At 43.8% G+C, this 15,083-nt stretch overlaps 1 protein-coding gene across 1 annotated transcript; it reads right to left on the bottom strand.

Moving 5' to 3' along the window:
- Positions 1 to 6,586: 6,586 nt before the first annotated feature.
- On the bottom strand, positions 6,587 to 9,771 carry LOC113183639 (15 kDa protein B-like). Its single transcript, XM_026390003.1, has 5 exons — positions 9,602 to 9,771; positions 9,335 to 9,341; positions 8,902 to 9,003; positions 7,723 to 7,812; positions 6,587 to 7,298 (listed from the first exon to the last, which is right to left on the bottom strand). Exons 1-5 carry the CDS (start codon positions 9,769 to 9,771, stop codon positions 7,170 to 7,172), a joined length of 498 nt encoding a protein of 165 aa, XP_026245788.1. The 3' UTR covers positions 6,587 to 7,169.
- Between the last annotated feature and the right edge of the window lie 5,312 nt (positions 9,772 to 15,083).

A 15,083-nucleotide genomic window follows, 5' to 3' on the forward strand; every position in this document is an offset into this window, starting at 1 on the left:
GTGGGCCTTGAACTTTCTATCTCCCTGCCTCAGTCTCCTGAGTAGCTGGGATTACAAATGTGCACCACTGGGCCCAATTTGAATTGTGAAAGTTTTCTTTAACTTTGATGAAGTTCAGTTTATCACATTATGCTTTTGTTTGTAATAGCTTAACTTTTTGAAGTTTTATAGTTTCAATCTTACATGTAGATATATGATTTATTTTTAATTATTTTTTGTTTATGGTATAAGGAAGCTCTCTAATCTTTTTATGTGTGAATTTCCATTTGTTATGAAGATTATACTTTCCATTGAATTGCTTTGGTACCTTTGTCAAAATCAGTTGACCAGAGGTTGGGGTTGTGGCTCAGCGGTAGAGCACTCACCTAGCACATGCAAGATGCTGGGTTCAATCCTCAGCACCACATAAAATAAATAAATAAAATAAAGGTATTGTGTCCAACTACAACTAAAAGAATATTTTTTTTAAAAGTCAGTTGACCCTAAGTATAAGGGTTATTTCTTGATTCTCATTTCTGTTTTCATTGACCTATATGCCTGTTCATAATTGTGTAATATTGATTACTCTGGCTTTAAATCATAAAGCTGAAGGCTTTCAACTTTGTTCTTTTTCAAAATGATTTTGACTTTTCTAGGTACTTTGATTTCCCATGTAAACTTTATGATCAGCTTGTCAGTTTCTACAGAAAGTCTGAGTTTTTTGTGTATTTGTTTATTACAGTGCTGGGGATCAAACCCAGGACTTCATACATGGAAGGCAAATAGTCTACCACTGAACTATACCCCCATCCCCTTGAGGTTTTAATAGATATTGCACTGGAATTTATAGATTAATTTGAGAACTGCCATCTTGACAATATAAAGCCTCTGTAAACATGGAAATTTTGTCCATTCATCTTTTAAAATTTTTGTGATGTGTGTGTGTGTGTGTGTGTGTGTGTGTACACTCCTTGGGACCATCTAAATACTTGATCATCTGTTAATAAAGACAATTTTATTTCTTTCTTTCCAATTTGGATATCTTTCATTTTTCCTGCCTTATTCCACTAGACAGAACCTCCTATACAAGGTTGACTGGAAGTAGCAAAAGTTAATATCCTAGACTTGTTCTTAATCTTGGGGAGGAAAACATTCAGTCCTTCACCATTCACTCTGATGTTAAATTATGGAATTTTCATTCATTACCTTTTTTTTAAAATACTTATTTTTTTAGTTTTCGGCGGACACAACATCTTTGTTTGTATGTGGTGCTGAGGATCGAACCCGGGCCAAACACATGCCAGGCGAGCGCGCTACCACTTGAGCCACATCCCAGCCCCCATTCTTTACCTCTTTCAAGTTGAGAAAGTTTCATACTATTGTTAGTTTTTTGAGAATGGGTTGTTAGATTTCATCAGAAGATTTTTCTTCATCTTGGAGGTGATGTGTTTTTTGTCCATTAGCCTGTTCATATAGTTATAACATTAATTAGTTTTCAAGATGTTGATCCAATATTGCATTTCTGAGATGAATCCCACTTAGTTGGGGATTTTTATGATGTTGGATGTGATTTGCTAATATTTTGTGAAGAATTTTTGCATCTGTATTCACAACAGATTTTTTTCTGTAGTTTTCTTGTGATGTCTTTAGTTGGTAATGCTAACTTCATTGAATGAGTTGGATGTGTTTCTTTTTCTTTTTCTGTGTGTGTGTGTGTGTGTGTGTGTGTGTGCGCGCGCGCGCGCACGCACACACCCTATAACCTGTGTTGGGGATTGAACCCAAAGGCACTTTACCACTGTACTACATATTCAACCCTTTTTATTTTTTTATTTTGAGACCAAGTATCTCAAAGTTGCTTAGTGCCTCACTAAGCTGCTGAGGCTGGCCTGGAACTTACTATCTTTCTGCCTCAACTTCCTGAGTTGCTAAGATTACAGGCATGTGAAAGTGTTTCTTATCTTATTTCTGTAAGAGTTTTTGAAGGATTTTTTTTTCTAAAATATTTTATGACATTCACCCATGAAGCCACCTGGGTCTCTATCATTGAGATGAGATTTAGAATTTCTGATTCAATTTTTCTATTTGCTTGAAGTCTCCCTGAGAATGGGCACCTGCTTCTCCTAGCAAGTTGGATCCTTATAGTTAGGGAGATTCTTGTCCTACTAGCAGGGATTAAGTTAATCAAGAGCTTGTTTATAAACCCTCACTTTGTTTCTCTCCCTTCTCTGGTACTTATCTTGCTGTTTTCCACTCTTGCCCACTCCACCTTTTTCTTAATTTCTTAATTTGAGTTTATCCCTGGGTTCAGATTTCACCCCATATGCTTTCCTTAGATAATATCAGCCTTTCCTGTATGTAAGGGGTCTAAAGTCTTATTTCTGGGCCAACAGAGATTCCTATTTTCTCTTAGATATGCCCCACTATAACCTGTTCAAAATGAAAACCTTGACCTTACCCTCAACCCTGATCAACCCTGGTGCGCCCCATCTTCATCATGTAGCTCTTACTTTCCCAATTACTCATTCAGAAACCCAGCAGTGGGTTTTGGAGGGGAGAAAGATGAGAGTCACTGATTTCTTCTTCTTCCTCTCAACAGCTAAGGCATGACTTAGATCTCCGACCCCTATTTTAAATCCAGTTCTCTCCTCTGCCTCCACTCTAGTCCACATCATATCTTTTTTTTTTAATTGTAGATGGATAGAACACATTTATCTGTTTTTATTTTTATGTGGTGCCAGAGATTGAACCCAGTGCCTCACACATGCTAGGTAAGTGCTCTACCACTGAGCCACAACCCCAGCCCCAAATCATCATATCTTTCTTAGAACCTGGATTACTACAGTGGTCTCCCTATGTCCACCCTTTCACCCGCTGCAGTCTCTAGTCAGCAGAATAACCAGAGTGGAATTATAAAGTTGCAAATCAAATTATAGCATGCCAAGACCCCTGCAGTGGCTCCCCAGGGCCTCAGGCCCTGTTCATTGGGGATGATTTGGGGGTCAGTTGAGACACATCTCCCCTAACAGATAGGATGTGTGGCCCCAGGGACAGAGGGTTTGGGGGTACTTAGCCCCTCCATTCCAAGCAGAGTTCTCCCTAATTCTTTGTATAAGATTTGTCTCATCATATCCTCCCAACAGCCTGATTGAAGAGACGTTTTATAGATGAACAAACTAAAAGAGGAGTAGACCCATTTAATGTCACTCAACAAATGGCCAAAAAATATCAATAGGTAACAAATTGTGATATGTCCAAATTAAGCAATGAAAGAAACAGACTACTGATACAACCACATGGATGAATCATGAAATTATGATGCTCAGTGAAAACAGCCAGGCAGCAGAGTATATGCTGTATGATTCCATTTATAAAACTCAACTGGGCATGGTGGTGCACACCTGTAATGGCAGCAACTAAGAAGGCTGAAGCAGGAGGATCACAAGTTTGAAGCCAACATGGGCAACTTAATGAGAACCTGTCCCAAAATTCAAAAAATAAATTAAAAGGGCTGGGAATGTAGCTCAGTGCTAAAGTACCCCTGGGGTTAATCCTCAGTACCACACACACACACACACACACACACACACACACACAGTACACACTGTGTATATGCAAGATATTGAATGTCAAATATGACTCAGAAGCAGCAGAACACTGATTCTCACTATGGCTCCTGGGTCCCCAAGGTCTGCTCTGTCATTTCCCAAGTACAGGAACCTCTTCTGACCATATGGGGCTTTGGGTCCCAGGGTGGAGGTCTGGCTGGGATGATAAAGTGACCTGTGGGCTCCAAATGCATTGTTTCTCCATGGTGTGAGGATCAGCTTCTGTGCTGGAGTCTGGGTGTGTGGAACCCGATCACTGGTCCTCTCACATGGGTGAACTTCAAGATCCTTCTTTTGTCATTTGACACAGACATGTGTCTTGATGTTGCATAGTCTTGCTGTTTTGCAGTTTCTAATTCCTCTATGCATATGCACATGCCTACCCCAAACATACCTCCACATATCACATAAACGCAGAAATATGCCTCATAATTCTGCTTTGCTAAACCAAATCCCCACTTTTTACTTTCCTATTGACATTTTCCTTGTTCTCCTGCCATTTTTATCAGTAGCCTCCACTTGTTAACACAATATACTATCTTTATTTCTTCCCATGTTCATGCAAACCATCTGTTTATACATGTCTGCATATCCATATTTGAAAGCTTTTTTCCATCTTCTCCATACCTTCTGCCAAGTTTTAATCCATCCATCCATCTATTTATGTATTTATTTATTGGTAATAGGGATTGAACCCAGGGGCACTTAACTACTGAGTCACATCCCTAGTCCTCTTTTTTTTTTTTTTTTTTGAGACAAGATCTCACTAAATTGCTAAGGTTGACCCCTAATTTGCAATCCTCCTGCCTCAGTCTCCCAAGTCTCTGTGGGATTACAGGAGTGCACCACCATGCCCAGCTATCCATTTTTAAAACCTTGTCATGTCCCAGGGTGTATTTTTCTGCCAGTGAACCTCAGATGAGTTTCTCTTTTTTTCCAGATTTGGGTCATTTGATTTTTTTTTTTTTTAAGATTTATTGCTTTGCTAGCAAAGGAGAAAAACAGGGGATTCCTGTCCCCAAAGGCTGTGATTCTCTTTTTTTTAAAAGAGAGAGTGAGAGAGAATTTTTTAATATTTATTTTTCAGTCTTCGGCGGACACAACATCTTTGTATGTGGTGCTGAGGATCGAACCCGGGCCGCACGCATGCCAGGTGAGCGAGCTACCGCTTGAGCCACATCCCCAGCCCCCATTTGATTTTCTTGAAAGATTTTATGGTTTTGTTTTTAACAAATCATTATTTAAATCCAGTTAGAATTGTTTTCAGCTGTTTTTATTTATTTATTTATTCTCCAGGCAGCAATAAACAAGTTAAGCCTCCTCATTTGTTAAAAATCCCCTTTCCATATTTGATGGAACTGTTGTTTTGGATGTATATTCCTTTTTGTATATATTTGACCTGATTCTAGGTTTTCCTGTCCTTTCAGTAGACCCTCTATTACCCCTTCTGGGCCAACTCATTCTTTCTCACAATTTTCTTGCTATTCTTAAACAAATATTCTTCCCTGTAAATTTTAAGATTATTTTTATTCCCTTCAAAAACAAACACTATTAAGAGTCTAGTGGATTCTAATGCATTACATTTATGTATCTTAAGAAAATTGATTTATTCATGGTATCAAATCTTATCATTTGTTATGGATCTTTATTTTATTTTATTTTTGGTGGTGTTGGAGATTAAACCCAAGGTGTTGTGTATGCTAAGCATGTGCTCTACCACTGAGCTACATCCCTAGCCCCTAAAGTTTTTTTTTTGTTTGTTTCTTTGTTTTGTTGTTTGTTTTTGTTATTGTCTTGAAATGCTAGGGATTTAACCCAGAGCCAATTTTTTTTTTTTTAATCAACAAATGCTGAAATTTAGGTATGGAGCTAAAGCAGTGAAAAAAACTGATAAAATTTCATACCTCTTAAAGCTTAAATTCAAACAAGCCTTGTTCTTTCTGTGCCCCCTCCCCTGCCCCAGATCTTATTTTGTGGCTTTTAATAAAATTGGGCTCTAATTTGGAGCAAAATTTTACTTAATCTTCAAGAAACTAAAGGAAACCTAAACTGGAAGTTTTAGAGCAGGAAAGGATTTGACTTCACATCTGCTGGGCATAACTGACAGTGTTCGTGAAGGACACTGGATTCCAGACTCCAATGAGAACAGGAAACAGGGTTTTATTAAGTTGCCTGTTTTGGCCAGGCATGGTGGTGCACAACTGTAATGTCAGCAACTTGGAAGGCTGAGGCAGGAGGATGGCAAATAACATTTTCTCTACCATGGGGAATAGGGTTTGAAGGTCTCAGCTTATTCTGTTCAACCCACTTGGTAACACCACTCCAGGTAACTATATGTCATCTCCCTTATCCCTCCTCTCACCCACCAGTGGGTGTTACCAGGTTTTAGATGGCAAGGGAGTTAGAGTTTGGGCTATAGGCAGTGAACCAATTTCCCCATGAGGAAACCATGACTTGGTTTCCTCACTGAAAGTTGCAGATGATGTGTATAGTTTGTTAAGACAGTACTGAGAACTAAATGAGACACTTATGGAATGTGACATTCAGATAATGATAGCTATTATTATGATTCACAAAGAGGAATCCTTGCTGCCCCCATTATTAAAAATCCAATGTCCCAAGGGGTTCTACACCACAGCCCCTGGAAAGAGAGAGTTTTCATTAAGTCATTTCTATAGCAAAGACTTGCATGCTAGGGGTAGGCTGCAGGAAAATACTGAGAGTGTGACTCCCCATGGACATCCACAGAGAAGTGTCCAGGAGGCACTGATATACAAGTCAGGGTTCAGGGAAAAGTTCTGACAAGCTTTGTGATAAAGTTGGCCGCATAAAGGAAGTAAAGGCAGTTGAGGAGGCTGGAGGCCAACTACTCTGCCTTCCTGGCCCCTCTGTCCTTGTTCTCCATTTCTCTCCATGGATCCTGCCCTGACCTTAGGGATTCCAAATCTCCCTAACCCCCCACCAAGGGCCCAGTTTCACTGATCTCCTCACCCAAGTTCAGCCAGTTCAGTCCAGTCTCTAACAGTTTATTCATTCACTCAGTCATTTATTTATATCAGAAACTTTTCATTGACACCCCCACCCTTTCTTCTCAAGGATGGTGCGATCTCCTTGGAAGAGTCTGGATATGTGAAGGGGCATTTGGTTGTCACAGTAACTGGGCAGGAAGCAAGGGTATTAGGTGTCTTGCACAAAAGAAACTGCCCTCCCAAGGACACCAGAAGCATCTCATTGAGAAATTCACTCCACAGCCAGCTGGCTGGGAATATAGCAGATAATGCCAACATGGCTTTGAGAATTGTGAGTAAGGGGATGAGGAGAGTCCACTTCTGCCCTGGGAGAGCAGGGAGGCTTCCTGCAAGGGGTAACTTATGAGCTATGCCTTGGAGGTGGGACCTACAGACACAGGAGGGGCAGGAAGTCCAGGCAGAGAGAAGCAGTGTGCAAAGGCGCAGTGACCAGTGTTCAGCTCAGGGTTGGGGGTGCTCTGCAAGGGGGCACCCTGGACTGTGCAGGAAGGAGGTGCTGAAGGCAGCAGAGGGAGGTGGATGAGTGGGGTAGGGGAAGCTGTCCTCTCCAGCCCTAGAAATTACTCAGGATGTTGGAGATGATGTCGTACTTGGCTTTCTCATATGCTTCCCTGGCCGCCGGCGGCACATTGCCCAGGAAATCCTTAGCAGGGTCATCATCAGAACGCGTCACCCTGTTGACCTGCAGGAACGATGCTGGATGGTCACCACCATGACTGTCATGGACCGTCCTCTTTCCTGCCCTGCCCGGGGCCCTCCCTCAAGGCGGGGTAGAGGAGGCTGAGGCACGGGCGGGGAGCATGTGATGCAGCTAAGACGCCCCGGCTCCCACCCGCCGGGCCCAGAGGCCGTGGGCAGGCCTCGGGGAGAATAGGGGAGTTTCGAGGGGATCCCTCCTCCTCGCACTCTAGAGCTTGATGGGCCAGAGCAGGATCCCGTTTCCCCGAGGCTCCCTGCGCTGCGCCAGGGGCCCACGTGGCTGCGCCGCGGTGACGGTAGCACCCGGGACAAAGCCAGCCCTAGGGGACGGTGTACCCACAGGGAATCCAGACCGCGGCTTTCCTGTGGTCCGCCCTTGCTGTCCCTGTCACCACCCGATGGCTCACCGGTGTCGGGTTCTCGAAGACCCTGTCGCAGGTAACGATCAGGAAGCTCACCCTCCGCCTCCAGAATTCTCCAGTGCAAGTTCGCTCCTCCTGCGGCGAGCCGGGCCGGGAGCTGTAAGCGTGCAGCCACCCTCCACGACAGCGCCCCTGCCGGCCCCCAAGGGAGCCGCACCCGCGCCAACCCCACGGCTCCAGCCGGTGAGAACCCAGATATCCTCACACCACAGGCACCAGCCAGAGCCGGAGTGAGGGCCATCGCTGGGAAGGCCCAACGGAGTAGATGATGCCCATGAAAATAAGGGAAGTCCAGGTACGTTATTAATCGGGAAAAGGCATCCGCGAGTTAGCGTGCCCAGAGGAAACCGTGTTTGTTTAGAATATATGTGTGCATAAAAAAAGATACCGAGGAAGATGCATCAACCGTTAGTGACTGTCCCTGGGTAGTGGAGGTTGCTGATCAGAAACTTTTTAGAATGTGAAGTACCAAAATAAGACTTTAAATGTTGTTTTCCAATTTATTTTTTGTAAAGCAATGGTCTCGGGGCTGGGTTGTGGCTCAGTGGTAGAGCACTTGCCTAGCACGTGCAAGGCCCTGGGTTCGATCCTCAGCACCATATAAATAAAATAAAGATATGGTGTCCAACTACAACTAAAAAAATAAATATTAAAAAAAAAAAGCAAGCAGTGGTCTCCCCTGGCACGGTAAGGAAGGACTGCTTGGCAATAGTGTCCTGTGTGGCCCGTCTCAGCGACTCAGGAGGCTAAGGCAGGAGGATCAAAAGTTCAAAGCCAGCCTCAGCAACTTAGCGAGACCCTGCCTCAAAATGAAATAAAATAAAATAAAAAGGACTAGGGATATGGCTTAGTGGTTAAGCACCCGTGGGGTCAATCCCTCATAGCTTAAATAAATAAATAAATGCAGTCAGTAGTCTCGAGGGGGACTATGATCACACTTTGTTCTTTTTTAGGGCATATTGCTTTTTTAATAAGGATTGACAGTATATTGGAGGAAAAATAAGCAACAAGGAAAATCTGACTTTGAAAAAGGCTTGCACATTCAAAACTTCTGGAAAGGTGGGCAGTTGAGATGCATGGAGGCAGACAGTATCCCCTTTAGCCAAAGAGAGGAGAGGGCCTCTCCCCTCACCCAAGACTGGGAGTTGGAGGGATGAGACTCACCCCTCCTTCACGGAAGGCACATTCTTGTGGCTGGCTCCTTGGGGTGGAAATGCATACTGTCTCTTTAATGATGAAGTTGAGTGGGATCCTGGAGGTAAAGTTCTAAAGAAACAACAGAAAACTCATGACCATCTCCCTTTTACAGATGAGGGAATGGAGGCACAGAGAGGTTAAGGTTACATGGTGAAACTGGGACTTAGCATTTGCTACCAAACCTGGGGCTTGTTGAGATTAAATCAGCAGATTTAAGGTGTGCAGTCTTTTGAAAAGAAATCCAAAGAATACCACTCACTACCTATATGACCTCCCTACCTTTGCTTCTTAATATCATTGCCTATGAAATATGAACAAGAACCCCTGCCCTGACCCTCAGCTGCCTGAGAGAGCTAACAACAGCTGAGATGGGAAACCTGGAAACCCCCAAAGGCCAGACTGGTCCACTTGAAAGGGCTCTCACATTCCCCCAAACCCAGGACCTGACCCCCTGCTGGATGAAACACCAAACTGGCCAGCCAGGCAGTGGTCAGGCTGAGATTATAATCTGGTTTTACCTTCAGGTGGAAGAAACATTATAATAATAATAGCTGATGTCAACCACGCACTTTGTACCTGTGCCAGGCACTCTGCCTGCCCATCAGCCTCATGGGTATATGACCCCTGGTGCTTGCTTCCCAGATAGAGCCCACAGACACTTACCGACGGAGGTGGAATGGCTTCCAGCAGCCGGAAGAGAGGCTTTCCCCGCTGCCCACTATTGTAGATGTTCACAGCCCTGTTGACGATATCCTCATATCTCAGACGGCGATGGGCCTCACAGGACACTACTGCCAAGCCCACCACCAATACAAGTGCCTTCCAGTCCCCTGCCATTGTCTCCTCTCTGACACACTGCCACCTTCTGCCCCTTTTAGGTCTCACTCAGGGGCCTTGCCTAAAGGCTTCTGGTAACACACGAGGCTCAGGCCTTCCTGAAAGGGGGGCTAATCCTTTCCTTGGCTAGAAACCAAGTGTTGGGCAATGTTATGAAATACCATTGGCCAAGAGGGGCAAGAAGATTTGGCAACAGCCTAGGGCCTAGAGTGATGTGAGAGCCCTGAACTGGAGCAAGGGACCTTTGTGGTGGCTGGACACAGTCCCTTCACTCTGGGCTTTGTATCTCCACCTGTGCCGCAAGAGGTCCATTCAGAGAGTCCAGTACAGGACTCTGCTGTCTCTATCTGGTAGATCTGCTTTGGTCCCAGAAACAAAGATATTACCCACATGGAACTTGGATTCTATTCCATAATACATCTGCAACTGGATCTTTTTTCCAAGTTAGTAAAACTCTTTTTATTGAGATAAATTTCATGTAGCATAAAAGTCACACATACCCCCTTTTGAGGGAGGGTGCTGAGGATTGAGGATTGAACTCTAGACCCTGTATGTGATGCTTTATAATCCCAGCTCCAGACCTATCCTTTTAAAATGTACAATTCAGAATATTTTCATCACCCCCAAAAGAAACCTTGCACCCATTTGCACTCATTCTCTACTTTTCCCTTCCCTCAGGCTCTGGCAACCCCTAATCTACTTTCTGTCTTTATGATTTACCTACTTAGGGCATTTCATGTAAATGAAATTATATATTATGTGGCATTTTGTTTCTGACTTCTTTTGCTTGGCACAGTTTTTTTGTTTCATTTACGTTGTAGCATATCTGTATGGAGTACTCTTTATTCCTTTTTTTTTTTTTTTGTACTAGGGTTTGAACCCAGGGGTATTTAACCACTGAGCCACATCCCTAGCCCTTTTTATTTTGAGATAGGATCTTGCTAAGTTGCTTAGGGCCCTGTTAAATTGCTGAGGCTGGCTTCAAACTTGAGATCCTCCTGCCCCAGCCTCCTAAGGCACTAAGATTACAGGAGTATGCCACCATACTCAGTCTCTTTATCCCTTTTATGGCTGTATAGTATTCCATTGTACAGATATAATACATTGTATTTATCCATTCTTTAGTTGATAGATCTTTGGGTTGTTTTCATGTTTTGGTTATTGTGAATAATGTTGCTATGAATATTTGTGTACAAGGTTTCTGGTGGAGATATTTTCAATTATCTTAGATCTACACCTAGGAGTGGAATTTCTGATATGATAACTCTATGGTTTAACTTTTTTTAGTTGTAGATGGACACAATACCTTTATTTTATTTATTTTTATCTGGTACTGAGGATTGAACCCAGTGCCTCATGTGGGTTAGGCAATCACTCTACCCCGAGCCACACATAACCCCATCCCCTGGTTCAACTTTTTAAGGAACTGCCAAACTGCTAAGTTTTCCAAAGAGGCTTTATTATTTTACATTCTTACTAGCAATCTGTGAGGATTCCAATACAATCCATATTCTTTGTCAACACTTGTTATTATCTCTTTTTTAAAAAAAATAGTTATTCCAGAGGCTGGGGTTGTGGCTCAATGGTAGAGCACTCGCCTAGCATGTGAGAGACGCTGGGTTCAATCCTCAGCACCACATAAAAATTAAATAAAGGTATTGTGTCCAACTACAATTAAAACAAAATATTTTTAAGAACAGTGAAGTTGTATTTCATTGTGGTTTCAATTTGTATTTGTATTTTCCTAATGACTAATGAAGGTGACTATCTTTTCATGTGCTTATTGTCCATTTGTATGTCTTTGGGGAAAAATATCTACCCCAAGTCCTTTGCATATTTGCTGTTTTAAGAGACGTGATCTCACATTTTCCCAGGCTGGCCTCAAACTCCTGGAGTAAAGTGATCCTCCTGCCTCAGCCTCCTGAGTAGCTGGGACTACAGGTTCATGCCACTGTGACCAGCTTGCATATTTTAAAATTGAGTTATTTGTTATTTTATTGTTGAATTGTCCATAAGTGTTTTCAGATGTTTTGTATTTCCTTGGGAGCGGGAAACTCCAGTAAAATCAAGATTTGGGGTGGCTCGGGCTGTAGCTCATTGGTAAAGCGCTAGCCTAGCATGCACAAGGTCCTGGGTCCAGTCCCAAGAACTGCCAAAAAAAAGTTTTAGATGCTGCATTGTGTTTCGTTTAGGGACTTTGCAGACTCTAATGCAGGGTTTCCCACCAGTTTGAGAAGCTCACATTATCTCCAGCATTGACAGATGAAGAAAATGAGGCCCCTGGAAGTTAGGAAAGTTGTTCAAGTGACACAGCCAAGACCTGGCTGTAGAATAATGGGAAACTGGGGATCCTAGACTTGGAGGAGAGGAACAACAAGAAGACCTTGATTCTCCTCTTGGTTTCTTTCTTTTCTTTTCCTTCCTCCTGAGTTGCTGAAATCACAGGCATGCACCACTTTGTTTCTGAAAGACAACAAACAAGACAACCAGATTGTTCTACGGCCTTAGAGGACTGGAGCCAGAACCAAAGGTTGGAGAGTCAAGGAGACAGGTTAACAAGAGAGCCCCCTGACAGCAGCTGGACTCACGCATGGTAGAGGCAGCTTGGGAGACACTGAACCATGTCTGGAAAACCAGATGGCAGGAAAACTGGAGGAGACTGGAGGGGCCTCTATTTCCCCTACTTCTTTTTTTTTTCTTTTTTTTTTTTTTTTAGTTTTCGGCGGACACAACATCTTTGTTGGTATGTGGTGCTGAGGATCGAACCCGGGCCGCAGGCATGCCAGGCAAGCGCGCTACCGCTTGAGCCACATCCCAGCCCTTTCCCCTACTTCTTTTCCCTTCCAATGAGGCTTTGTTGTGGTGTGGATATGAGGTATTATAGGGTTAACTCCTAGGTTAACCAGGAATATTCAGAGAGGAATTGACTCGATTATGAGAGCTGCAACCTAATCAGTCCTTTAGGCAGGGGGGGTGTGACTGAGGAGATGGGTCACTGGAGACATGTCCTGGAAGGGTTCATCTTCCTTGTGACCCCTCCCCCTTTCTCTCTCTACTTCCTGCCCCCAAGAGTAGAGAACTTTTTCTCTGCCATTTGCCTTCTGCTATGATGTTCTGCCTTACCTTGGGTCCAGACTAATGGAGTTGGTTGACCTCAAACTGAATTTCTGAGACTGTGAACGAAGTAAATTTTCCTCTCTCTAAGTTGTTCTTGTCAGGTATTTTGTCATAGCAATGAAAACCTAACTTACAAAGGCCCCGATTTCCTTTTGAGGATCTGCATGGTTCTGAGTGGAATATTTGACTTAGTCTAAGCCAACCAGTGCCTGCCATCTTGCCACTATACCATTGGTTCAGGGTGGACATGTGATTAACCTGGTCTGATTAGAATACATCTCAAAACTTTTGGCAAGAATACAAGGCTTTCTTTCCTTCCAGACTACATGAGACAAAGAGGATACCTTGTGGTATGAGATGGGCCACTCTTAGGATGAGGTCAACATCACAGAAGGTAGAGGGAGAAAGAAGCAGATTCTTGTCATCACTGAGCTGCTGGGTCACACCTTGCCTGAAGGTGGAGGGCCTCCAGGTTTATTGTCTAAACTAATTTGTGTGAGCTTTTCTGTTACTTGCAACACAAACTTGTAATAAATGTAGGACTCAAGCATCTGATAGCCAGGGATAAGGACTAAACCCTGTTATCTTTATAATTGTATCAAACCTTAAGACTATATAACATGTCCAAAGGCTTGAGGCTGGAAGGCAGCAGAGTTAGCCTTGGGGGCTGAGGTGGGAGGCTCTCAAGTGGATGAAATTTTTTTTTTTTTTGGCAGGGGGATGTACCAGGGGCACTCAACTACTGCCCTACATTCCCAGGCCTATTTTGTATTTTATTTAGAGACAAGGTTTCACTGAGTTGCTTAGCACCTCTCTTTTGCTGAGGCTGGCTTTGAACTTGCAACCTTCCTATCTTAGCCTCCTGAGCCACTGGAATTACAGGCGTGTGCCATTGCACGTGGATTTTTTTTAACTAATATTTTCTTTAGTTGTTGATGGACCTTTATTATTTATTTATTTATATGCCAAGAATCAAGCCCAATGGCTCACACATGCTAGGCAAGCGCTCCACCATTGAGCCACCACCCCAACCCGTGTGTGAGTGTGTGTGTGTATGTGTGTGTGTGTGTGGTGTTTTATTTCATTTTTATTTTTTTGGACAGATAAGCTTTAGGAATATGAGTTCAGATGATCAAATTCTGATAGCTACATACAAATCTTTCAATAACTTGTGTTTCATAATCAACCCAGAGCCGTTTTAGAGTACAGCTGTGTGAGCCTTGCCTCAGTTTCAGGGTTCTATTACGATGTCCAGGTTCAAATCCCACCTCTGCCACTTTCTCACTGCTTTTTTTAAAAATCAATCTCTCTGTGATTTGGTTTTCTTGCCTGTAAAGCAAAGCTGATATGGGTGGAGACCCTGTGCCAACGTGTGAGGCAGAGGGAGCCTCAGGTGTGGTGGCTTTTACTGCAGCACAGCCAAGACCCCTAGCAAACACCAGTGCCCGCCTCTGCCAAACACAGAGAAGGGGGCTATCGTTAACCTGATTTTGCAGATGAGTTCACTAAAGCACCAGCAGGTTATGAATCAGGTTCAGATCCAGAGCTGGCAAGTGGGGAGGATGCGATTTCAGCCCGAGTTAGAATGATCTACTGCAGCACGTTCCCTTCCGAGGAGAGGCTGCAGGGCTGGTCTTGGTCTAGTGGCTGAGAGATGAGCTTCCAGGGGTAAGGACAGGATTCCAGGTGTCCAGCAGGAAGTTCCTCCAAGACCTGCCTCCACTGGGGCCAGGTTTAGGACCGTGGATGTCCTAAACACTGGGAATGAGAACTCCCTCCCACACCCAGGGAAGTCCTCTACCTGTGGGAGGCAAGAGATGCTGTTCAAGGGAGTGGTCCCTCCACGGGTATCTGTGCCCCTGTGCTCTATACAAGCTCAAAAGAGAGACCTGGGTCTCTTCCTAAATGTCCCCATGACTCCCACACCTCTCTTGAAAAGATGACTGGAGCTACACCTTTCATAAAGGCTAGAATTGTGAAGAAAGGACCCCCCCACCACCCCCTGTCCAGCAGTGGGCCCTTGTGAAAGCCCCGATCTTTCTCAGGCCTCAGCTTTCCATTGCTGTATGGGGTTGGTCAGGAAATGGGCACAGATCCCAGAGCCCTTGCTCAAGTGGCCTGTGTAAGTTGAGTAGGATGAAGAAAGTGGCTGTGGCCACATTGGTCCTATGGGGACACATACCTGATGTTCCAAA

This window comes from Urocitellus parryii, chromosome 3, assembly GCF_045843805.1.
Source record: "Urocitellus parryii isolate mUroPar1 chromosome 3, mUroPar1.hap1, whole genome shotgun sequence".
Taxonomy (NCBI): Eukaryota; Metazoa; Chordata; class Mammalia; order Rodentia; family Sciuridae; genus Urocitellus; species Urocitellus parryii.